The 25,738-nt window shown below is 39.4% G+C and overlaps 3 protein-coding genes across 6 annotated transcripts in view; 2 read left to right on the plus strand and 1 right to left on the minus strand.

Annotated features, from left to right (window-relative positions):
- Window positions 1–1,824, plus strand: part of LOC110173692 (arf-GAP with dual PH domain-containing protein 1) — an 89,809-nt gene extending 87,985 nt beyond the window's left edge. For all 3 annotated transcript variants that reach the window (XM_020939712.2, XM_055150430.1, XM_055150432.1), the window contains one exon: window positions 652–1,824. In XM_020939712.2, coding sequence (XP_020795371.1) covers window positions 652–680 — 29 coding nt within the window. In that variant the 3' untranslated portion in view covers window positions 681–1,824. The remainder of the gene's footprint in view (window positions 1–651) is intronic.
- Window positions 1,825–10,798: 8,974 nt separating this feature from the next.
- On the minus strand, window positions 10,799–16,470 carry LOC110173690 (transcription factor Sox-8-like). The gene is made up of 4 exons (XM_055150241.1): window positions 16,436–16,470; window positions 15,967–16,342; window positions 14,479–14,714; window positions 10,799–12,903 (listed from the first exon to the last, which is right to left on the minus strand). Exons 2-4 carry the CDS (start codon window positions 16,338–16,340, stop codon window positions 12,329–12,331), a joined length of 1,185 nt encoding a protein of 394 aa, XP_055006216.1. The 5' UTR covers window positions 16,341–16,342; window positions 16,436–16,470; the 3' UTR covers window positions 10,799–12,328.
- A 1,231-nt stretch (window positions 16,471–17,701) lies between these two features.
- lmf1 (lipase maturation factor 1) overlaps window positions 17,702–25,738 on the plus strand; it is a 36,939-nt gene continuing 28,902 nt past the window's right edge. The window contains exons 1-4 of one of the 2 annotated variants that reach the window (XM_020939695.2): window positions 17,702–17,930; window positions 20,385–20,694; window positions 20,776–20,786; window positions 22,699–22,847. In XM_020939695.2, coding sequence (XP_020795354.2) covers window positions 17,708–17,930; window positions 20,385–20,694; window positions 20,776–20,786; window positions 22,699–22,847 — 693 coding nt within the window. In that variant the 5' untranslated portion in view covers window positions 17,702–17,707. Of the gene's footprint in view, window positions 17,931–20,384; window positions 20,695–20,775; window positions 20,787–22,698; window positions 22,848–25,738 lie in introns of those variants that run through there. The other variant, XM_055150442.1, reaches the window with a different exon arrangement.

A 25,738-nucleotide genomic window follows, 5' to 3' on the forward strand; every position in this document is an offset into this window, starting at 1 on the left:
ACTTTTAACTTACACTTACAATTACACTTACAATTACTTGTGTCCAGATTGTGCTGTGTAAATAAACCTGAATCCATGTAGCATTTGTTCACTCGTTTTTCAAAATAAAACCAAAAATAAGAAAACAAAAAAAACTATTTTCTTCATTATTTGTTGCCAAAACCAAAATTTAAAAACAGATAATGATTTATTTTTTCAGTTTTCGATTTGGTGTTTAAATGAAGAATGGAAAAACGGCCATTTCTCATTTCAGTGACTTAAACTGCGATGCCAGACTGAACCTGGACTGAACCAGGGACCAGACTGGGACCAGACCGGGACCAGACCGGGACTGAGACTGGGACCAGACCGTGATTGAGACCGGGACCAGACCGGGACCAGACCAGGACCAGACCAGCTTTAGTCCTGGTTCAGTCCGTATGCAGCGCAAAAGTCCAGCATCGCAGTCTCGGAAGTCACGGAAACTGGAAACGGCAGTTATCTGTTTTTTCCATTATTCATTTAAACACAAAATCGAAAACTGAAAAAAACTAATTGTTAACTTTAAATTAAGCTCTTTTTTTTGTTTTTTTAATTTTTGGTTTTATATTGAAAAACAAATGTACAAATGCTACACAGATTAACCTGCTTTGTTGTATTTTGTTTGTACAGTGGAAGCCCATTTCAAACACAAACCCTGACAGTGGAAGATGTGTTGAACTCACCTGGACTTACCTCCTGGAAGTGACTGTGAACGGACATTCTGAAAACGACACACTTTTGCGAGGAGATTCCAAACAGACTTATATGTGAAAACTACACTAGACAGCTGGACGCCCCGGCTTCCCTCCAGACGACGCGCTGAAAAAGATGTCATAACTTCCAATATCGTGCTCACCGTACCAAATCTCTCTCTCCAAGTGAACTTTTTTCCCTGGATTTTGTCTTGTTCTTCCTGTAATCTATGTAATTATGTAATGTAGAGTCACATCACTGGTTCCTGAGCAGCGATTTAAAGGCGATTTATTATTATTTATTGAATGTACAGTTTGGGGACAGTTCATGTGCGTGTGCGGTGTTTACTTTATGAACGCTGTGGGGCGGAAACCTTTGGCACAACTCAAAACGTATCTACAAAGTGCTGTTAAATTGTCAAATATGCATAAATGTGAACTTAAAGGAGATCTATTATGCAAAACAGGCTTTATTAAGCTTTGAATACTATTTAATATTCTTTTATCATGGTGCTCTGATTTTATAAAGAGGAAACTGAATTAAAGTGACAGGTTAGACTACTAGACATTTCTCTTAAAAACTTAACATAATGATAATTTATTAAGATCTAAAGAGTCTAAATTATGTTATAATTATGATTAGACTAATACATAGAAATGACAACGCCTTTGTTTTGTTTAGTTTAAGTTCAAACTGTCAGGAAAAAAATAGAATTTTCAATGAGGGATTTTGTTTTAGAACTGAATGCTACTTCTTGTATTTTTGCAATTTTCTTCTCAATTCTTTCCCATAAGCTGTCTTTTCAAACTGTGGTGTAAAACTATGATTAATATTTACCAAAAGTACTACATGTTAGGGAAAATAAGTGTTGTCCTAATAAGTCCTAGAGTTGGACAGAGAGGCGGGAGACTCTGGATGTCTGAGGCAGGAGAGGTTTATTTAATTTCAATCCTGACTCCGCAAAAAAGAGGTTTAAATAGGAGCTAAGAAGGGCAGCGTGGAGACCAGTTGGTCGAGATAAAATGTGAAGAGTGCAGGAAACAGCTTCTGTGAGATGAGATGACCAAGGAAACTGAAGAACCAGGACAGAGAAATGTTAAAGGGATAGTTTGGGATTTTTGACATAAATCTGTGTGTCATCCCCGTGAGCAGTGTCGTGCATCCACACTGACTTACCCCCGACAGCGTCCAGTGAGCCAAGATACTGGCCGTTTTCGGTGCTGACGAAAGTAGTCCGGCAAGTTGGCTGGGGACTGTATAATAAAGCGTTTTTCTTCTCAAAACAACATGTGTTCAAAAGAGTGATACATTTGCATCACAAAACCATCAACCCCAAAAAAGTCAGACCTCATAATCGCTTGGCACTATTTTCTTTCTGTTCGTATCACTGCGGCCAGTATCTCGGCTCACTGGACACTGTCGGGGGTAAGTCAGTGTGGATGCACGACATTGCTCACGGGGATGCCATACAGATTCATGTCAAAAATCCCGAACTATCCCTTTAACACTGGACTACGCAGGGGAAGCCAGATTCCACTACACTACGGTAAAAGAAAAATTCAGTTCTGTTATGGAAGATAATTTGTCAGATTTTGAGTTTTAAATACCGTTGAATTTCTCACTTTTAATTTTTTAGCTCTGAAATTTGAAAGTGGTTAAAATTCAAAATAAAAAAAGTCAACTTTTAAATATTCAGCACAGATATTTTCAAGCCCTCAAATTCAGAGTTCAGAGTGTAAAATGTGCAGAGTTCTGTGTTCAGAGTGTAAAATGTGCAGTGAAAAATATTTGCAGCAAAGATCCAAAACGCCAAGGCAGAAGAAATTGATCCAAAGTGATCCGATTTAACTTAGGCTACGTTCAGACAGCAGGGCTTAACGCTCAATTCCGATTTTTTTTTTGTGTGAAATCCGATGTTTTTGCGAGGTCGTTCACATTTCCAATTAAATGTGACTTGTATGTGATCCCCTGTGTGAACGTTAAATGGCCCAAAAGTGTCCCGCATGTGCACTGGAGACACGATGACGTCAACCGCAGCGAGCGTGCTCTGTGTTTACGGAAGTTGTCCAAACATGGAGGCAGCATTGAGCACCTGGAGATTTTAAAGTTCCTCTCGTACAAGAGCCAGAACATGAACAACTTACTTGTTTTAAGGAGGAGATTGAGAAGGAGAAGGACGAGGTTTTTGGCCGTGGTGTTTTGTGGGGCAGCGGCAGCGACGTCCGTAGAAAGGAACGTGTGGATGTGGAGACGTAGCCAAGAGTGGTGAGTGGTGATGTGCTTCACTTCAGTGACACGGAGTTCATTAACAATTTTCGCCAACTTCAGCGCAGAACAGTGACGTTTGTGTCTTGTTGATAACGTGTAGGTCGAATGCTCTTTGGCTGTTCACACTGAAGTCGCATGTCAAAAGATCAGATATGTATCAGTTTTAGGAGCACATATCCAAGTGGCCTGGGTCGCATTTGAAAAAATCGGATCTGTGTCGTTCAGACTGTCATTAAAAGATCAGATACAGGAGCATAGAAGGCAAAAAATTGGATTTGGGTCACTTCAGGCTGCAGTCTGAATGCAGCCTTAGTAACATACAGGAAATGGTGTAATGAAGCGATCTGATTGGTCAGAATGAGCCTCATCAAAACCCGTGCTCCGTTGTCGTCTGGGTATGAATATTTATTGATCCGACACGTGTGTGGATGCAAATTTTTTTCAGCCCATTGTCGTGTTGACATAGCCTTAAAGAAGGGGTTCTCAAACTGTGGGTGAAGGTCCAAGAAAAGGGGTGCAGAGTGTTTCAATGCAATGCAGTTTGCTTGCCTTTGTAGTTGGTCGATCATTTTGACTTTGACTCATTTTATAAGTAGCTCACATGCTGAAAAAGTGTGGGCACCCCTGCTCTAGACTCATCCTTGTTGTTTAATCCTTACCTAAACTACAGGCTTAGGAGTTTTGAGATAGTTATGTAAAGAAAGTAGGCGTGGCTGCTTATTTCTCTGGATAAGTCAGATCATAGATTGTCGATGAGAATAAAAAAGCGTTTGAAATCAGTACACTCTTTACTTTAACCAGCAGAGGGCGTCACACTAAGGCGAGAAATCTCTATGAAGCAAACACCACCTCTTTTATCCAATCGCTTTTAGTGGAAAAAGAACAGAAAGTCCTGGATGATGCGTAATACGTCTCCTTTAAAAACTCAGAGATCACCACTGCTGTTAACGTAGCCAAACAGGGTTCAGCAAGTCTTCTATTTATTTGTTACTGTAAACCGTTTTTGCTGCTTAAAAGTATGTCATGTGACAGGACTGCCCATTTTACAACACTTTTTTTTTTCAATTCCTTGTTTAGTTTAAGGATATATATTTCAAAAATCCATTCAAATCATGTGACAAAATAGCGTGAATAAAAATGAGATTAGGGATTTGGGGAATTCGTAACAATGTTAAGAAGTTCATAATGAAATAAAACAAAATAAGACAATCGTATTTAACGGGAATCTAAGAATTTTAGGCTAGAATTTGAATTTATTCTTGTGAACTGAAAAAATGAAATTAACAATTGTTTTTTTTTTTTTTACATGTACCATTAAATAAAGTGGGACAATGACCAAGTAAAATGTTTGCAGCTTTTTGTTTTGTTTTTATGATGTGAACTTGCTATGTGAAAAAAACACTGACAAAATTTTAAAGGTACAGTGAGTGCTACTTGCTTGTCTCCATGGAGATTTTATTTTCTTGCATTGAATGTTGCACAGTATGGCATTACGCTGATCTATCATGCGTGCATCTGTTTTTTGGGGGGTTTTTTTGGTTTCTTTGCTGAAAATACCTTGAAAAATCATATATGAGCTGTGTCTCCTCTCCACAGATCTGACCTGTGTCTCGACTTGGTGGCGTCACCTGTGTGTATCCATGAAGAGTGAAGAGATTAATGCCGTACTGTGGAATATTCTGGCCAAATCAACCAGTCAAGTTACACTGGCGACAGCATTTCAGTTGGTTGGCTGCTATGATTCCAGCTCCCACAAAAGAATGCTGTTGTTGTGTCCTTGGGCAAGACACTTAAGCCACCTTGCCCATTGTGTCTGCGTGCACTGGTGTGTGAGTGTGTCTGTGAATGGGTGAGTGGTTCGTTGTTGGAAAGTGCTTTGAGTGCCTTGAAGGTGGAAAAACGTGACCACATAAAGCACCATTAAGTTTTCATCATAAATATTTCTATACAGGTATTTTTGTTTACCTTATTTATTTTATTTATTCATTTTTGTTTGTTTGTTTACTTTAGTTTAAATAAAAGGTGGTAAAAGCCACTGAAACATCCCTAGATAACTGTGTAAATTTTGGGCCAAATAGTAAGATATTGTCATTCTCCTTATTCACCAGCAGAGGGCACTGTTCTACCACATAAATCTAAACTCTTATCTTTTCAATCACTTAAAATTTTTTGAAACCTTGTATAATTTGCATAACAATGAATTTAGAATCATTATGTTTTATATACATATGAATAATACAGTAATGTTGGTTTTTTTTTCATTAATAAGTTATATTTTAAAGTTTTGTTCAAAAAGCAGAGAATACCTTTTAATAACCATACCATACCATACCATACTATACTATACCATACCATACTATACTATACTATACTATACTATACTATACTATACTATACTATACTATACTCTCATTCAGTGTTTCCCAAACTTTTTTTCTGGGGACCCATATTTTAAAAGTCACTATAGACATTATTCATAAATCACAAAATAAAGGTGGATTTGACCATTACTGAACATTAATGAGAATATTTTATTGTTGACTGAGTGATCGTGTCTCTGAACATTTAGTATTACTCAAGTTTTAAACAATGAAAAACAGTCACTGAACCAGCAATAAAAGGATCCATAAGAATCCTGAAATGCACTGGCCTTTACTGATTTATCACCCTTTGTTTTTTGGACAACCAAGCAGCATTTAACAACTCTAGCTGCAGGACCCTCGTTCAAGGCAGCTAGATAGGATTCACTTACTCTCTAGCTCCCTCATGTGTCAGAACTGTATATTGCACACCTACATGCAGATCATGACAATACAATCTAAAAAAAAAAACCTTGCGACCAACCTGAGGGTCACGACTGCTTTAATTAATCTTAATGATGCTAGAAAGGCTTAACTCATAATGAACAGATTTTTTTATTTTTATTATTCAAGCTTAATAGCATCATCATTCAAGGGTTAGGAGTAATGGTAATAAAGGCATTGTACACTTTTTTTCCTTCTTAAAAACTGATAAAAAAAAAATAGTTCAGTGTCCAGAGTTATTCCTCACTTACCTTATGCTTTGAGAACATTATAATTATTCACAGCGATGAGTTTATAAGCACTTTTCATAACTTTCAGAAACCAGAGCGGCAGAGGTGGAGACTTGCAAGTTGTGACTTGGACTCGAGTCAGACTTGAGTCACTAGTTTAAGGACTTGAGACTTGACTTGATAAAATGGACTAAGACTTGGGACTCGACTTGGACTTGAAGATCAATGACTTGGGACTTGACTCTGACTTGAGGCCTGTGAGTTGAGAAGACTCGAGAAGCACTTTTAATTCTGAATTCTGAATATTCTGACAGTAGTGATTCACACTAAGATCTTGTCAAGACATTTAAAAAGGAAAAATTAACAAAATAAATTTCTACAACTCTTATATAGTCTATAAATACTCATATACAATTATACTGTGATTTTTTTTTTAAAATACAATTTATTTTAAAAATCATATAAATTGCAAAAATCTAAACTGTATTTGGTACTTTGGTTTAAAGACCTGAAATTACTTGAAGCTCAAAGCAGACGACTTAGACTTAACTTGGACTTATGGGTCAGTGACTCGAGACTCAACTTGGACTTGCTTGTCTGTGACTTGAAACTTGAGTAGTAGTACTACTAGTAGTAGTAGTAGTAGTTAGTAAGCCTGAATTATTCTTTATAAACTTGAGTCACTATTTTTAGGACTTGAGCCTTGACTTGATAAAATGTACTAAGACTTGGGACTCGACTTGGATTTGAGGCCTGTGACTTGAGAGGACTTGAGAAGCACTTTTAAATCTGAATTCTGAATATTCTGATCGTAATGATTCACACTAAGATCTAAACTGTATTTGGTACTTTGGTTTAAAGACTTGAAATGACTTGAAGTAGACAACTTGGACTTGACTTGGGCTTATGGTCCAGTGACAAGAGACTCGAATTGGACTTGCTTGTCTGTCACTTGGGACTTGACTTGTAGGTCTCGAGGTCAAAGACTTGAGACTTACTTGAGACTTGCAAAACAATGACTTGCTCCCACCTCTGCAGGGCGGTAATGCTAACAACTACTAGCATGTTAACAGCATACTTCCTGATTCTCGGACAATAAAACACTCTGTAATTAATTGCAGGCAGTACACAGTGGACTTATTTTGACCTCAAGAGCAGTATTACAGTACAGTATTTCTCAACTACATGGAAACAATTGAGTATAGGCTCTTAGTAGCAGTAGTGGTAGTAGTAGTAGTAATAATAATAGTAATAGTAGTAGTAGTAGTAGTAGTAGTAGTTACTAAGCCTGAATAATTCTTAATAAAACTTGAGTCACTTGAGTCACTATTTTTAGGACTTAAGACTTGACTTGATAAAATGGACTAAGACTTGGGACTTGACTTGGACTTGAAGGTAGTGGTAGTAGTAGTAGTAGTAGTAGTAGTAGTAGTAGTAGTAGTTACTAAGCCTGAATAATAAACTATTTTTTTCATGAGTGTTAACCAAAAAGACAACTTACTAACATTTAAAAGGTGTCATGACTAACTTTGTCTGTTTACTATGTTCCATGTCAGACCCTGGTGGATTATGAGTAAATCAATGCAGCTTCTGTCTGGCAATGACGTTGTGGTGAGTGGCCGGTCGTCATGGCAACCGGCGGAGGACAGAGGGCCACTGAGGTGCGGAGGAAGTATTAAATGGGTGGCGGTGGGCGGGGCGGGGGGTTGGGGTGTTTGTCCAGTGGTCAGGGAGGTGCTGCCCGCTGGACGCTCCACTGGAAAGACTGCAGTTAGAAATAGAGCAGGTGATTCGTGGATTACTGGATGTTAACAAATAGCGCCACAGAGGTTACATAAGTCCTGATATTCAATAAGGTGTGAGTAAAGAGGACTAAACCAGGCAGAAACCAGAACTAACTCCATTACCACTTTCTACAAATATTATGCATTTTCGTGGCTTTAGTTCCTTTTTAAAATGTTTTTGGGAACAGTATTTCACATTTTCTGACTAAAATAATGTCTGTATTTGGAAAACACACTTCATAAACTACATCTCAGTTTTCAAATGGGGCATTTAGGTGAGCAGAAGAGTGGTAAAGTAAACCAATGAAGTCCTTATCTCCTGTTAATGCCATTCTAATAACGCATAAAAGTCCTGATTTTTACCTATGACTTCACAATCCTGGCAAAATGTAAACAAGCGCGCATGAAACCAAATACAATTCTAGGTATGGGGCAATATTATACCATGGTAAAAGCATAATTTGTGTTCTTTAAGCAAACCCCAAATTAGGATTTCAACTGAGCTACACAAAGGATGCACCGATCCAATTCTAGTATCAGAAATCAATGTAGATACTGTAAAATTTGCTGGATTGGGTATCAAATTTCAAATATCAGTTCAGGCGATATCTAAGTTTGACATAAATTGATGTAATGTAATGTAAGACTCATAATTGGCCCAGAAATCACATTAATGTTTGAACTCGTATTTACACAAAGTTGTTCTATATTTACCTGAGAGATACATAACAAGTTACACAACATATTTGGATCTGTTTTGCTTTTATTTTTTTTTTAAAGAAAATAAATGCAGTTTTCAGTTTGGTATCTGTTGGTATCACCAGATACTTAAAGCTATAGTATCGAAATCAGTATCGGAACTGAAATAGCAGGATCGGTGCATCCCTAACCTATGCCTATGAGATTCATTTGGTCTTCTGATAATTTATGTTATTAGGTTATTTTTTCAGACCAAGAGTTTGTTTTCATACCTGACAGTTTGGACTGCTCCAGCAGGAGCGCTCTTCCTCAGAGTTGTCATGTAATATTACTGTGATGTGTCCGGTCAGCTGATTTAAACATGCTTTGGCGCTGTCTTCCTACTGGTGAAGGTGGGACCGCAGTGAGCAGTTGAAACTGTCAGGTATGAAAACAAACTCTTGGCCTGAAAAAAGAACCTAATAACATCCCTAACCTCTGCCATTAATATGTGTGGACAGGACCAAACTAAAAGTTAAGAAAGACTGAACTGAGGTCTAAACTAGAACTAAACAAGGACTGAACTAGAATCTGGCTCAGCATTAAGGAGTGGGTCAAATACAGATGGCAGATTTCCCTATAACATTTACATAATGTGTACAGAGCCTTCTTTTGGACAGTCCTGCTTTTACTTAAACATATCATCAAATGACAAATGTACAAATATACACACAATACAAGGAAACATGTAAAGAATAAGAAATAATAATATTATATTATATAAAAACACTGAACTGTGGTTCCCTAGTTGGGTCTTGACCTACTTGGGTCATACCATTGATTGCATCAAGTAATAATCATTGGGATTCAATAGATAAAGCACCATGTACTTCATGTATCAATAGATAAGGTACTATCGTTACGCAGTAAAATCAAAGACTTCAAAGACCATCATCAAAACCAGGCCAAAGTCGGACAAATATTGTTCATAATTTTATATTCTTACTATATACTGTATATTTACATTTTGTGTCATGCTAAAGCTCTGTGGATGTAGGTCCATATGCAGAGTTGTGCAGATGATAATTCATCCATATAGACCAGATCTGGGCATTGTCCATCTCCCGGGCCACATACACATGGTTGACTCTGACAGGCTCGTTTAAGATAATTTGGAATTACAAAATAAACATATTTTATCATTTTAATTTCTCCTGCAGGAGCTGCATAGCTTTTATTTTAAAGGTGTTTTTTAAATGACATTTTTTGTAAGGTAACCTCACTTTTTTATTGCTTAATCATAACATAAACTGTTAACAGTCTGACCAGCTCATCAAAATAATGACATTTACTGCTTTTTATAAAGAAATACAATAAATGTTATGAAGAATTGAGTAAAGCATTTGACCCTCCACAATATTTTCTGTTTCTCATGTGGCTCCATGGAAAAACGAATTGCCCAACCCTGATATAGAGACAATAGTTCCTCCATTAACAATACAGCTTTAAATAAATACTTTACAAATTATTGAGTAAATGTTAACACTCATGAGAAGACTATGATACCTACTTTTAGTTTCAATAAAAGGAAAAACACTGAAACTTTTAGTGTGGACCTGCCCCGCCCTGTCATTAACACGGGCTACTGCATACCACTGTTATTAACATTTTATTAATCTAGTGCACCATGTTTCCATATGGGATTAATATTGTTTAATAGACTTTTTCCACAGTGCCCTTTACACGATCACTGCTCCCAGCCAACTCATTTCCACAGTGAAAGAAATATATGTGAATTCCAAATAAGGCAGTGTAATTAATGGATTTTAAATGGTAAATGATCAGATTGAGTCATTTTGATGGAGAAGTCTACAGGCAATCCTCCGTCTGGGAGCATGTGGTTTGGAGCAGACGCTTTGAGGGAACAAACTGGACTATTTTTGTGTTAAATCAATAGTACGTAACTTTCTGGAGGTGGCATGTCCATGGAAATAGAAAGTTAAAAACATGCTTCTGAACATTCAACATGGACACAGATAAATTTAATTCCATACTGTGAAATATTATCGCCAAAGGAACAACATTTCCAAAGTTGCCACCTCCGGACCAAGTAGGAGTCAGGTTTGTGGAGACACAAGTTCATTCAGAGCATGGATCTATAATAAAAACTGGATAACTCTGCTCCAGGTACTGCAGTTCCCAGGAGGTTGGGCCCAGAAAAAATTCCCTCATAGAGCACAATGCATTCTAGGGGAATTCAAACTGCTCGTGTTCTGACAGTGCAACAGTTCTAACAGCGACAACTTTCACAATGGTTGGATTTTATAGGTATTCTTTTCTACTTTCACAACATAAACTTGCACGTGCACATTGCCTACGTCACATGGGTGGGAGGCACTTGCCTGTATTGAGGAAGTAAATATGGAAGAGAAAATTATTTTTGAGCCCATGCACCAATGAGCACAGGCCACTGAAAAGAATACGACACCATCTTGGGTTCACCTTCAGATTTTATTATAGCTCTGTGGTCCAGAGTGAGGATGCTACCAAAATGAAACAATGTGCTTTAATATTAAAACGCTTGCGGGTAAAAACGATAAAATATTTTATCGGAAGTGCCTTTCGTTTAGACGGTGACGGTGTTTTTGGAGCTTAAAAACACAAAAATCTGAGACCACCCTCCAGAGTGGAAAAGCTGAATACGCTCTGCCGTAGCGTTTCCGTCTACACTGAAGCAAAACTCTGGTCAGATCTGCTCACGTCGCGTACACGTTTATGTAAGTAAGTCTTTATTTATATAGCACTTTCACAGACATTTTCTGTGGCCAAAGATGCTTTACACTTCATTCAGCATTATTCATTCACTCTATACCCTGGTGATGGTAAGCTGCTACTGTAGCCACAGCTGCCCTGGGGCACACTGACAGAAGCACAGCTTTCATGCCGTGCGGCGCCATCAGTCCCTACGACCACCACCATCACAGCACCACTTTCATACTAGGCAAATTGGGCGAAGTGTCTTGCCTAAGGATTGAATTGATTGTATTTAACTGACCATGACTATCAACTCTTTATGGAGACCTATGCAGGTCGATGGGGAAACCAGAGCACCCGGAGGAAACCCATCCAGACACAAGGAGAAACATGCAAACTCCACACAGAAAGGTCCGGGCGACCCGGGGATCGAACCCAGAACCTTCTTGCTGTGAGGCTAGCCACTCAGCCACCGTGTCACATACATCACCACCGAGCCGCCTGACATGCATACACAATCACATTCCACACACTTTTGCATCACCGTCGTCTTAAATGCAGTTTTGCCTCACTTTCTTCTGTTCAGACCATCATCATATAAACTTAGCCTTAAAAAAAGTTACATAGTATGGCTTTAAATAGTACTTAAAAGTCTGTATTGTGATGACATTATATTGTATTGTGATAACTCAATATAAAGAACAAAAAATCTCAATTTAAATTTCTGTATTATGCTATTTTTTTAGTAGTATTGAGCCCATGTATGACCTGCATTTATTTTTAATGGTTACAAGTATTTGAGGAGAAGTGAGTGGAGATAGGGGGTAGATAAAAACTAACATTTTCCAAGCACTCAGCACATGTAGGACAAGACAGGATTACTCAAACACACATGAATCATTTGAAATACAACTTAAGTTAACTGATAAAAGTCTATTTTACATAATACGTCTCATTGTTTCATAATTTACCAAGTAGCCATTAATTTTATAACAGTTTCCAAACACATATCTCTTTTTCAGCTAAAGTAAAACAATAAAAATGTGGCAAATAATTACTTGCCATGTCATTAAATTTCAGTCACACCACTTTCGCTCTATGGCCTGGTGAGAGTGGTAAAAATGGGCGTGTCCCAGGCCGAGGTGGGACTGTGAGGGGGCGGAGCTAAGGCCAGTCCAAAGGCTCTGTGTGGCGAGTGGAAGTACGGGTACTGATACAAACCTGCCGAGTAGGCGGAGAAACTGCTGTAGAGGGCGGGGCTCTGCAGGTCAGCATACTCAGATTGGCCGGACGTCAGGCAGGTGTACTCTGGAGGGGGCGGGGACGAGCAGTGGGGGGCGTGGCCTGGACTCAGCTGCTCCGTTTTGATCGGTTTGGGGCTGGCGTCGTCGTTGGAGATAGCTTTTTGATCGGGCGTGATTGGTCCGCTGATGTGGGCGTGTCCCGGGTCGGTCGGGGGTAAGTACTGGTCGAATTCGTGCACGTCGAAGGTTTCCATGGCGCCCAGTTCTGCGATGTCCACGTGACTGAAGTCGATGTTGTGGCGGGTGCTGTGGGCGGGGGGAGGGGCAGGAGCAGGAGGGGCAGGGTGGGACTGGGTGTCATGTTTAGCACCCATGTGGAGGTCGGTGTTAGGGGTGGTGGGCGGGGTCGGTGGTCCATGGGGTTGATCTGGGATTAACAGAAAATATATAGTTAGTTTACATATATTTTTGTCATATATTTTAAGATTCTAAAAGTTTATGAAATTTGGGTCATATTTTAAATGTTTCTGTGAATTAATATGTGAGTTGTACAGTAGTGACTTTCTGGAGATTCATTTTCATTCCTCCTGCAGGATACAGTTCCTGAGTAAATATTACAACTAAACAGGTCTTGTTAAGGCCAGTTTATGGTCCAGTGTCAAATCTACGTGGATGTACTGCACAGCTCCCTCGCGCAGATTCCTAATCACAGAGCTCGCAGTGTTTGCTGTGCTGTGTACGTGCACCTTGACTGAAAAATGACTACACGGTAAATTACCTCTGAACACAAGGGCTCTGATTGGTTGATCCACAAAGACTAAATGGACAAGTGATTAAAAACAACTCAGAGGAACTATAGTTTGTCACATGAACATCTGCATATGAACCTAATATGATTGTTACAGTAAAAAAAATTAAGAAATTAAAATAAGAATGTATACAAATTAATCGTATGCATTCCCACAATGCACCTGGACTCTGATGAGCTCCACAGAAGCCCGTGGTTCAAGTGTGTGTCAGGACGTGAGCTCTGAGCTGAGCGAGGCCTAACGCTGGACTATAAACCAGACTTTAGTCCTTTGAGCCCAAATAGGCTGTCTACATATCACTTTCCTCAAAACCAAATAAACATCTGAAACAGAATGTATGAATTATATATACGTATGAATGATTATACATGTTTAAAAGTACACTGCATAACTTTTCCGTTAGATTGTACACTCCCTATTTGTCATGGAGATGTTATTGTTTTGTGAAATCTTCCACAGAATGGTATTGAACATTTCTGTCTAACATTTACTTCACTTGGGCTATTTTATTATTTATAATACAGTACTCAAATAAACCTGAAATATGCATTCTTATTGTTTATAAGATGGCCTCTCCACAGATCTGATCTGTAACTTGTGGTGCCACCAGCTTGTCTCCATGAAGATAGAGAAGTTTAATGGTATATTGTGAATATTTTAAGAAAAGCAGTAACATTTCCATAAAGATAAGCAGGTGGCACACTCTCCTCCAGAAAGGTTATGCCAGGGGTCTCCAACCTGCAGCTCGGGAGTTACCGGTTACTCTCCATCCCCTTCCTAGTAGGTCACCCAGGGATTTCTGAATTACACGTATTGTGCTTAAAAAGTAAAATTTGATGAATGAAATGCCTTTTACCATTGTACATGTATCATTTTGATGCCTAACTTTGTGCACTAATAAATAGATATGTTTGGAATGGTTTATGTTTTATAGGCATCTAACTGTACCTCATCTAAGGCTCGCTGTGGCACTTAAATATGCTCAGTTTCAATGTGACCGATAAAAACCAGTAGCTCTCTGGCATTTTCGTTTTGTAAAAGTAGCTCACTGGAGGAAAAAGGTTGGACACCCCTGGGTTACGCAGTGCCCCGTTAACAGTAAGATTGATGGAATAAACCAAACTATAAACATATAACATTTGAGTAATCTGTATTTTCATCAAAAGTGTCATACATCTACTCAGCCTCCTCACCTGTCCCATTAGTAGAGTAGAGCTGCACCTCCACAGTCTGGTCCAGTCTGGAGAGTGGCTCTGCGGTGAAGGCGCTGTGCTGCTGAGCGTCTGCCTGGGTGTAGTCCCCCACTCCGGGCTTGGACCCCTTCCGTCGGCGGGGCTGGTACTTGTAGTCCGGGTGGTCCCTCTTGTGCTGTGTCCTCAGTCTCTCTGCCTCCTCAATGAAAGGACGCTTCTCAGGGTCTGATAACAGCCTATGGGAAGTTAACAGTTTTTGTATCATCAACATAAAGGTAACACTACAGTCTGTACAGAGAAAGTTAATGTGCAGGTAATTAAGTAGCCCCAAAATTGCTTATTTACTATGTATTGTCACTTGCGCTGTGGTGCAGGAGCCAGAAGTCTATTAGTGTGTCAATAGTAGTTCCATTTAATACTATATCCATCCTGTGGGCATGAGATTATGCCTTCTAACACAGTCTACTACTGGCATTTCACTTGTATTTACTGAGTTAGTTTATTAAGAGTAACCTTTTATTGTACTTCTGAGGGTAGTTTTCAGACACCATACTTTCACTCCTACTTGTGTGATATAACAGATACTGCAAGTGATAAGTGACAAAAGCTTTATGCTTCTTGCATTACGGCTAGGGGTGGGTATCATTAACAAGTTGCTGTTATGATACATACCTCGATACACAGGCCACGATACGATACATATCTCAATACAGTGCACTTTTGATTCGATACAATATATTTCAACACGATTCAATATGGTTCAGTAAAAATGATGTCTGAATCATGGCTGTGATACTAAAAGTCTTTGTTAAGCCACTTCTTGTGCAATATGAAACACTCACATCTTACTCCTCAAAACAGTGAAAATGTCAAATGTGTTGCATAAATGAGTTTTCTTCTTCTAAACAAGCAACAAAACTGTAGCTGTAACAAAATAACAAACTGAGTAAAAAAATACCAAAAAATACTCTGGGTGATATATCAATACAGCAGCCCATGATATCGATACTGTATCATCACATTAAGTGATACGATATATCAATATGTGAATGTTTTTGCACACCCCTAATCACTGCTTCGTATATGATTTGTTTTTTGAAAATACTGCATTTTGTGACTTATTTAAGGTTTAGTGCTTCCAATTACATAAATTTCAAATTGAACTAATGTTACATCCAGAAATACTTTTACTTTTATACAGTTACTTGAGAATTTGTCTTTTCAAATAGCCTGTTACTCTAAGTCTTGCACTAATACAACTTTCACTGGAATACTCTTTAGAAGTGGCTTAATTCTTACGTGAGTACAGCTTTTGTCTACGTAGCCCATCTCTGACGAGGCCAGTAGTGTTACGAGTCTGTAACTAACTGACAGCGTGTAGATCGATGATGTAATATGTAATATATGATGTAACTAACTCATCCCTTGGACAATAAAATGGAGATGTTGTTGACTTGTCCTCTCACGTAGAGGGACATGTCCTCTTACCTCCAGAGTTTGCCCAGAGTCTTGCTGAGCTCGGCGTTGTGCAGGTGTGGATACTGGTCCGCTAGTTTCCTCCGCGCCGCCTGCGCCCACACCATGAAGGCGTTCATCGGCCTCTTCACGTGCGGCTTGCCCCTCAGCCCCCGGTCCCCCTGCCCTGTCACGGGCACCAGGGACCAGTCGTACCCGCGCAGCACCTGGGACACCGCGTCTTGAATACAGGCGGGGAAACGGCTTTCCTCTCCGTGCGTAATGACGCGCGGCGAGCCTGGAGAGGTGACGGTGTCTTGGTCTGACGCGGGCCGGGGCGAGGAGGTGTCACTGCCCGCTGGACTGCCCGGAGGCTCGGCTGAGTTGGTGGGCATTTCCTCGGTCATCTCTTTATACAAAACAGTAAATTCCTCTTGTGAAAAGTTTGAATTTGTAACGTAAATCACACGAAAAGAGTCGACGTTGGCATCTTGGTCCTCACCTCGATCTCCTCAGCTCAAAAAGTGACAGTTTGACTATTTTAGCCACTCAGGTTTGACCCCTCCCCTTCTCCCTGCGCAAGGCTAGTTTCGGAAAGACAAATTTTTCCAAGCAGCTAGAATCAACAAGTGGGCGAGTGCTGTACCCATGGACATACCGTGCTGTCTTTTTATAAATAGACCTAGTTGCATGAGGGGTGTGACAAGACATGAGATTAGAATGTCTATATTAAAAACTTTTAATATAGACAATTAAAACAATTTTAACTTTACAATTTGTAAAAAAAAATAATAATATATGGAACTGCTTTTTAGAATTAGGCATGGCTTCTCAATACGCTCACTCACCAAGTTAACATTTCCCCCCTCAAACCAAATGTAAACAATAAAAATTAAAAAAGAGATAATTTTCCACGTGTGCAATAACTTGTAACAATTTTATCTTGTGAGATCTTGTGGTATCCCTCAGACAGCAAAGACGGTGTGACCAGATGTCCTGGTTTACCCAGTTTTGAGCCCTGTGTCCCCTGTCCCAGCAGATTTATCCAAAAAAAGTGGTTTTTCACAGTTTTAAACAAGAAATGTCCCAGATGTCCCCATTTTTGACCAATTTGATCCCTGCCAACAGTGAAGGGAGACATAAATTGTCACTTGTTTGGGTAAAATACAGAAAAGCTGCTTAAAAATGACCAAAGCCCAATGTGTCTATACTGACTCACATGTTAGTCCTGAATAAGACATGAATGGGCTGAGTGCAGAACAGTTTTCCTTTTGCGTACTCAGTTTACAGTTTTATTATTACCAACCACCCCAAATCCTTAGACGGACCAGAAAATCTGGTCAGCCTAAGCAAAGATATTTGAACCACTTGAATACAGGACCTATTCTATATTATTTTGTCAAACTTTAAGTCATAGTTTTATGCTAGTAATCAATTTTATGTAGACCCTGCTTTTTAGAATCATAAAAGACTAAAACTATTATTCAGGCAAGCAACAAACATCATCATCATCAACAACAACAACAACAAACCCACACTCCACATTTCCTTATTTTTTAAACTATAAAACTAAATATCTGTACTACACACAGAGTTGTGTATATAAGTAAATAAATAAATAAATAAATAAATAAATAATAATAATAATAATAATAATAATAATAATAATAATAATAATAATAATAATAATAATACATGTTATTATACTTCTATGACGCTGACGTGCCGCCTTCTCCGTCCACGTGTTCATAGGACAGATCACGTGACGCGGAAGATGGCGGCGGCCGGGGACAGCGCGCACAGCTCAGGCGTGAGGAGGAGACGTGTGGATCCGAGCGGGACAGAGACAGAGACGCGTACCGAGGACAGCGAGCTCAAAGATGTTACAGAGGACAGCGGCGGAGCGGGGACAGAGGACAAAAAGGTCCGGTGCGTGCGGCCCGGGACGTACTGGCTCACCCGGATAGTGCTGCTGCGCGCTGTAGCCTTTATTTACTGTAAGCAAACTGGACTGATTTTTCACAACATCAACATTTTACACCAAACTATAGAATTAAGAAAGACTTGTTAGTGTATTTATTTCATTCTTTTTAAATCAACAACGTGTAGAGTTTAGTGTTAAGTTCATTTTCATGTGAATTATTGTGTGTTGAACCTACATGGGACTAGTAGTTGTTGTGAAATGATCTCCAGTATGTTCTGTTACCAGCTCAGTTGGCACAGTGCTCGTCCTCTGATCCGAAGGTTTGTGGTTCGAATCCTGCTCTTGACGTAGTTGGTAGAGAGGTTACTGACCTTCTTGGGGCAAGCAACTTCCCCCACACCCAGTTTGCCACCAGTGTCTGCATAAACTCATGTGAATGGGTGGGTGGCTTTTTGATGTAAAGAGCTTGAGTATTTTGAGCAGAGGTGGGCAATTCTTTTTTCCATGGGGCCACATGAGAAACAGAAAATATTGTGAAGGGTCAGGCCTAAATGCTTAACTCAATTCTGCATAATATTAATATTTCTTTCTAAAATGCAGTAAATATCATTATTTTGATGAGCTGCGCAGACTGGTAAGAGTTTATGTTATGACTAAGCAATGAAAAAGTGAGGATGCCTTACAAAAAAATGTCATTAAAACACATCTAAAATAAAAGCAAAGCAGCTTTAGTCCATGCATGAGGTAAAATGATAAAATATGTTTATTTTGTAATTCCAAATGAGCTTAAATGGGCCAGTCAGAGTCAACCAGAGGACCCAGGAGCTGCACAATGCCCAGGTCTGACTCTAAGGGTATAAAAGCTCTATAAAAATATTACTCAATATACTTGGATTCAACATGCAAATGTTTTGAAAATTTTGAAAAATGTTTTGTTTTTAACTATCACGTGTTTTGGGTTCGTAACCCTTTATAAATGGTCACACCTGCTGTTCATTCAATTATCCCTGATGAAGACCAAGTAGTCGAAACGTGTTGGTGTGACTTTTAATAAATTCACTGCAGATCAGAGTGCCTCTGCCATCATTTTTCTATTTTACGAGAATCTAGCCCTCTGGTTTGATGAGCACCTGAATGCGTAAGTTTTTTGATCCAGTGTAGCGCTCCAATTTTGTTATTTCTAAAAATATTACTTATTTGCCTTAGGTGTTAAAGTAAAAGTAGAGTTGTAACTGCATGATTCCATATAATTGGAAAGTTAAAACCATATTTCGGAACATACTCAATGCAAAAATATCAAAATATCAATATATCGAATTGTTTAATGTAATGATACAATATAGACATCGGAGACTGTTGTATCGATATATCACCCAGAGTATTTTTTGGTGTATTTTACTAAATAATTTAGTGGAAAGAAACTAATTTATGCAAAAATGTTTACATTTTCACTGTTTTGATGATTAAAATGTTTGTGTTTCATATTCATTTTGCACAAGAAGCGGTTTAACAAAGACTTTTATTATCACATCCATCATTTAATCATTATATTTATTGAACTGTATTGAATCAATTTTAAATATATCATATTGAATCTAAAGTGCACTGTATCGAGATATGTATCGTGGCCTAGGTATCGAGGTATGTATCGTATCGGCAAATTCTTAGTGACACCCAGCCCTATTCTCAATAGAGATAGATCTGCCATACTGTGGAAGATTCAAACGTGTGTGGAAACAAGAAAAAGTTTACGTCACAAACCGGGAAGACGTTTGGAAACATGTGATGACAACTTCCGGTGTAGTTCCTGACACTGGGCTTTCACCGTTGTGTTTTTTATGCATTTATTTTCATGTGAACTCTATTCTTCCATAAAGTGCCGTTTTTGTTTGTATCTGAAAATCTGCAGTTAAAAAAAACAACTCTGGGCTCACCAACCGACTGTGATAAAACCCATTGAATTAAATGTATCAGCGGTAAAGTGAAGACTGCATACGTGTGTGCTGTTTGGAATCATCTTGAAATTGGCGCCTCATCTCTTTTAATCTCATGTACTCAGTGCGCTCGGAGTTGTGTGTCAGTGGGGAAATGACGAAAACTGAGGTGTGGTTGTAAAGGTTGATGAATCGAACATAACGGAACGCTACAGTGACATGGAGATGACGAAAACTGGGCCATTTTCTAATTTTTCCTAAATTTTGTCAGACTCACTACCGCGAACAAAGCCCCCTGGAAGTTGTCGTCGCATGTTTCCAAACGTCTTCCTGGTTTGTGACGTAAGTGTAAATAGAGCTTATAATAGTCAGGTTTGTGGAGATGCAAGCCAATCAGAGTAAGGCCACATGTTTTATTTGATTTTATTTTGGCTGCAAAAGCATTGTAGGGTTAATAAATGTTTGTATTAAATTTCAAAAGATTTAATCCTGATATTGCTTTATAATAGGCTAATAAATATATAAATATTTAAAAAGCATCACCTATCACCTAACATAATCTGCACAAAGCTACATTTCTTTCTCCTCCACAGTCGTAGCCTTCGCCATCGCCCTGAACCAGAACAAACAGCTGATCGGCGAGCGTGGCCTGCTGCCCTGTAAGACCTACCTGAACAGTGTGAAGAGATACGTCGGGGGCAAGATCGGATCGGCCGCCCTGGCGTACACCCCCTCCCTCCTTTGGTTCATGGACTGGACCAACATGGACGCCAACCTGGATGCCCTCGCGCTGGTGGGCATGGGTCTGTCCGGCCTGGTCCTCCTCACCGGGGCGGCCAATATGGTGGTGATGGCGACGCTGTGGGTGCTGTACCACTCGCTGGTCAATGTGGGGCAGCTATGGTGAGAAGGAGTCAGAATATTGCGGATGTATATGGAGAAATTATGTTAGACTTTGTTAATTTTGTTTTGTTTTTTTCTCAGGTATTCGTTCGGTAAGTGTGGTTTATTTGTTTTGTTTTGTTTTTTGCCAAACTTCTATATCTCTCAGTATATTTTTAATCGATGTAGACTATGTTTTGATAATTTTTTTGAGATACATCTATGGAGCCCAACAGTGACCATCTGCTCCAATTCTGGAAGTAAATTTTTCATTTATTTTTCCCATAGACTTTTTGAAAATTTCACACAACGCAGTTCTTTTAAGTCCAAAAACCACATTTAAAAATTTGACAAAATTTTTTAATAACTTTGTGTTTCATAAAGTTTTAGAAACATATTGTACAAAATTAAAAGTCTTGGGTCATTAGTTCCCACATAGCTGATTGTCCCTGAATTTTATTATTAAATTTTCTTTTATATTTTTTGGAAAGTCTATGGGAAACATAAATAAGAAAGTCACTTCCGGAAAAAGGGTCGGGGTGGTCACTATTGAGCTTCACTAACATATTTTAAAGATGCACTATGTAACTTTTCTAGTTTAGGGTCTGTTATCGGCTATACTTCTCCTTGGTGATGTTATTGCTTTGTCTAGAATGTTCCACAGTATGGGATTAAGCACAGATATCTTGTATTTATTCAGTTAGAGTTGTGTTTACTGCCAAAAAATACATTAAAACATGCTTTCTTGAGGTGAGTGGACTTTCCTCTCCATAGATCTGACCTGTAACTTGTCCTGATGGTGTAACCTGTTAGTTTAAGAGCATACTGGAACTTTCTTGGCAAAGCAACCATGGAGACAAGCAGACTTAAACGGTTGATTGCATTGGACATCTGAGGACTATGTATCTTATTTTAGGATGAGCTTTTATATCCATATTCAGTTTAACTGTAGAGTAAAAATCCAAAGGATTATTGCAGGAATTTTAATTTAGCTAAATCAAAATATTGCCTATTTTGTTACAGCCCTATTAATAGCACTAAGAGATTTAAAAAATATTTATGTAGTTTGCACTCTTACATTTTAAAAAAGGTACTGCACTCACAACTGAACCTGTGTTGCCAGAGCCTTAAAGGGCCACTAAACACCTAAATCACTTTTTTCCTTCTGATTATCTGTGTAAATGGGTCTAAAATACAAATGTATACCTATCCCTGGCCTTATTTTGGCATTTTAGTGCATATTTGTTAAAAATCTGTCTTTTAGGTCAAAAGTTGTGTTTGTAACAGCCTCTTTAGGATCAACTATGGCCAGTACATTTGAATTTTCGAATTGGAGTAATGGCCACCAATGAGTCAGATGCAGGTTATTACATGACGGGCACAGCCACTGGCTGGTATGTGAGAAGCCCCTCTCAGCCCTGCCCCGACCTGGCATCGCTGCTGACTGCGACGTCCCGCCGTGTCTGGAGAAAAGGGAAACGGCGTACACAATGTCCGCTCTGTTTCAAAGTTTGGAGTGCACAGGCCTGTGCCCTGTTGGATTATTGTGGCTGTTAGTTGGCTGTCTATCATCACTCCAGAGCCCGCCCCACACCTGGATGACTGGGCACCTCCCACTCTGGAGGATTTTTCAGATTTTGTTTATGGGTGGAGTAAAGTTTGGGGAGGGTGTTTAATGGCTCTTTAACCTCCAGATGGAGTACACATAGAAGTTTTTCTTATTCTCAGTATATGGACAGACGTTTGGTCTCATATGAAAGCTCAGAACCTCCAGAATTCACACCCTGAGCTGCAGAGGCTGCACTAGCATTGACTCAAGATTGTGTTACATTCTGCTTTCTTTTGGATTATCATCTTGAGAACCAAAACACCAAATTATATCTTTTATTAACTGAAACTAAGAATAATAGGTCACATTTATGGAATTTAAAACACAAATCTTCAATTCTTTCAGTTCCTTTAAACTAGCCTCCATATAATGAATGAATGAACGGAACAAAAACCACAACCTCTGGGTGTGTGCAGGCTGGGAGAGTCAGCTGCTGGAGACTGGGTTCTTGGCCATCTTCCTGTGTCCTCTGTGGAGTTTCTCCCAGATGCCCCGCCGCTGCCCCCCCTCCCTCATCTGTGTGTGGACCTACAGGTGGCTCATAGTGCGCATCATGCTGGGAGCTGTGAGTACTACCTCCTTAACTTTGTATACTGAATAGGCAAAGGTAATTCAGTTAAAAAAAAGAGCAATATTTGGCAAAAATACTTCTCAGGTACTCAATAACTGTTTGGAGGTTTTATATTGATCTATTCAGACAGATGTAAATAATGTACTATAAATATATGTATGTATTAAAGAGGGGATATTATGCTTTTTTTTTTCTACCATGTTATAACGTTTTCCTCATCAAAAACATGCCAGAGGAGTTTTTAAAATGTCCCCCATGCATGTTTGAGTAATTTAGAGATCTCTACTGGGCCCTATTCAAACCCTCCTTACAGTTAGCTGTGAGATTTTGTGCAATGCTCTGGCCACAAGCATACGTCACCCATGCTCCCAAACGACAATTCTCCATAAATCTACTAAAACATCATAGAAAACTACACAGCAACATGGCAAACCTGATGCGATGTGCAGTAGGTTCATTAGAGAGATGCACACTGATTGTGTTGTGGCTCTGAAGGGGGAGTGACTTGGCGTGGGGAGACTAATGGAGTCCAAAACAAAAGTTAATCTTATAAAACATGTTAATACATTGTTTTTGGTGAATATAGCAGTTAATACTCCCTTTTTCAGTGCATATGACAGGTTAGTTCACTAATTTCACTAAAACATAACTAACATCATTATATTTTTAAACAAAAAGTCCCCCTAAAAACAAGGACTGTTGTTTTGTTAAATGAAGGTTTAAACTACCAGAAAAAAAGTCCTTCCTAGTGTGTAAATTAACCGTGCCTTTTGGATCGATATTTTGTGGTGATGACATAGGCACAGGGATTTAGCACTACTTCCCGTATTTTTTGTAATTTTCTTTTCAGTTTATTTCCACAAACTGTCACTTAACTGATGTAAAACTATGATAAATATGTTTTCCATTTTTACTATTTCACCAAGCTAAGGAATAATTAGAAAAACATGAAAACCTGTCACATGCACTTGAAGCTGCTTGCAGGTGAGTATTTTTTATTAGGACCATGAAGGAGCAGAAACAACAAAGCAGCTATTTTTAACCTCCACATTTATTCTTCTTCCTGTGGTTCATCAAAAGTCCACAGATCCTCATATTCCATAAATAAGTCTGCAGAATTATCTCCATATTGGTTTTATGCAGCATGCTTCAGCTTTAGAAGACGCTACAAAAAGAGGAAACATGTTCTTGCATTCTGCTTAATGTTGCATGTTCTGCTGTAATGTATCTTTAAAAGTTTTCAGATTATTATAGGAAAGGAAAGTGCATTGTCTGCACTCTACTGTTGTAAATGTTAACATTAGTTCATCTTCTAGATGTGAGACCCCCCACTGGTCTTTTCAGCCGTTGACCAAAGAGGAGCATACTACAGACATTACTGCACACAAATTACATTTATTCAGGATGTGTTGAGAACAGTCATGTGTATACAGTACATATGTATACAGCATACAGTATACAGTGCATCGAGCTCTAGTCAGGAGAAAAGATCTCAGAAAATACTGGAAACACAAAAGCTACAAATATCATTGCTCATACTTTAATAGAATTTAAATAGAACAAAGGCACATGTTCATAGATGGACATGAAATCAATCTTCTAGACATTGACATGAACATGCACACTTGTATCAATGTAAATAGGCAGTGCAGCTGTAGAGCAGGTTGATCCTCCTGATGTCCCAGGGGGACAGAGCCTGTCTCTGTCCGATGTAGACTCAGCTGCTGCAGAGAGGGATGATGGTATCCAGACCCTTGATGGAGAAGACTGTTCTTCTGTAGTGCATGATGGAGCCGTAGTCGAAGGGCGTGCCCTGGTTGTTGGTGTTGTATCTGTAGAAGTTGTAGGCCATGGAAGGCTCCATATTGACACAGTTGATCTGGATGTAATGGATCATGGTCACTCGTGGTCTGCTAGTGCTGGAAGCCCATAGCGTGGTTGAACTCGTGTTGGATGACACCTTTATAGACACAGCCCAATCTGCTGAGAGATAGCACTGTCTGCCTCCCTGTCTCCCCAGATCAGAGAAACAGCTGCTCTGGTTCTCGATGCTGTTGCAGTCGTACTGGTACTGACAAAGCGGATGCAGGTTTTGCTGTGGAAGTCCCTTAGGGCAGAGATGATCTCCTGCGTCTCATAACTGCTGAACTCACTGCTCACAGTGTAGGGGATGGTCACCAGGCCGTCAGAGCCTTTGGGCCAGAGACCGCTGTTGTACCAGCACGTCATGGTGTTCCTGTGTGTGGGAGGCAGCAGGTCTCCTTCCAGGAGGAAGGTGTCAGACTAGTTGTTGGAGACCAGGATCCTGGTGCTGATGTCCACAGTGTCGTCCTGTAGGAGCTGCTCTTGTCCAGTGTGTGGCTCAGACAGAGGCTGGGCCTGACAGGCAGCCAGCAGCAGCACAGGGACACCGGGTAGAGACATGGTGAGCGTCAGTGTGGTCCACAGTAGCACTAGGAGCAGAGACACTGCACATGCTTCATGTGACTGTGTCCACCCTGTGTCTGTATACTGTCCTCTACAGGTGTGTTCTCCAGGATTATAGGCTGCTCCCGCAACATTAGGCCCAAACTGAACAGGGTCATGGGAAAACCCCTCCCTCTCAAATAATCTAGAAACAACAGAGTTTTAAATTACTGTATCTTTAACAGTTACTGTACTATGTTCAAAGCTACATTTAAATCATTATCTTTAACACTTCCCTAATACATGCCCATATGAGCTTCTGGTCTGTAGGTGTAACACAGTTCTAACAATCATCTATAAAGGCCTCAAAGGAAAATAGATCTTTTGACTATATTTGAATAATCCAAATGCTCACAGCCTTTAAAGAGCAGTGTGATAGTGACTAAAAACAGACCCAGCATCTCCCACAGTGAATAATG

Source organism: Boleophthalmus pectinirostris, unplaced genomic scaffold (genome assembly GCF_026225935.1).
Source record: "Boleophthalmus pectinirostris isolate CB_2022bp ecotype Guang Dong unplaced genomic scaffold, ASM2622593v1 HiC_scaffold_14, whole genome shotgun sequence".
NCBI lineage: Eukaryota > Metazoa > Chordata > Actinopteri > Gobiiformes > Gobiidae > Boleophthalmus > Boleophthalmus pectinirostris.

Excerpts from the sequence above, each read along its gene's own strand:
- LOC110173690 (XM_055150241.1), bottom strand. The coding sequence starts at position 16,340 with ATGACCGAGGAAATGCCCACCAACTCAGCCGAGCCTCCGGGCAGTCCA. Across the intron at positions 14,715-15,966 it reads ACTCTGGGCAAACTCTGGAG|GCTGTTATCAGACCCTGAGA; the intron begins GTAAGAGGACAT and ends AACTTCCCATAG. Across the intron at positions 12,904-14,478 it reads CTACTCTACTAATGGGACAG|ATCAACCCCATGGACCACCG; the intron begins GTGAGGAGGCTG and ends TGTTAATCCCAG.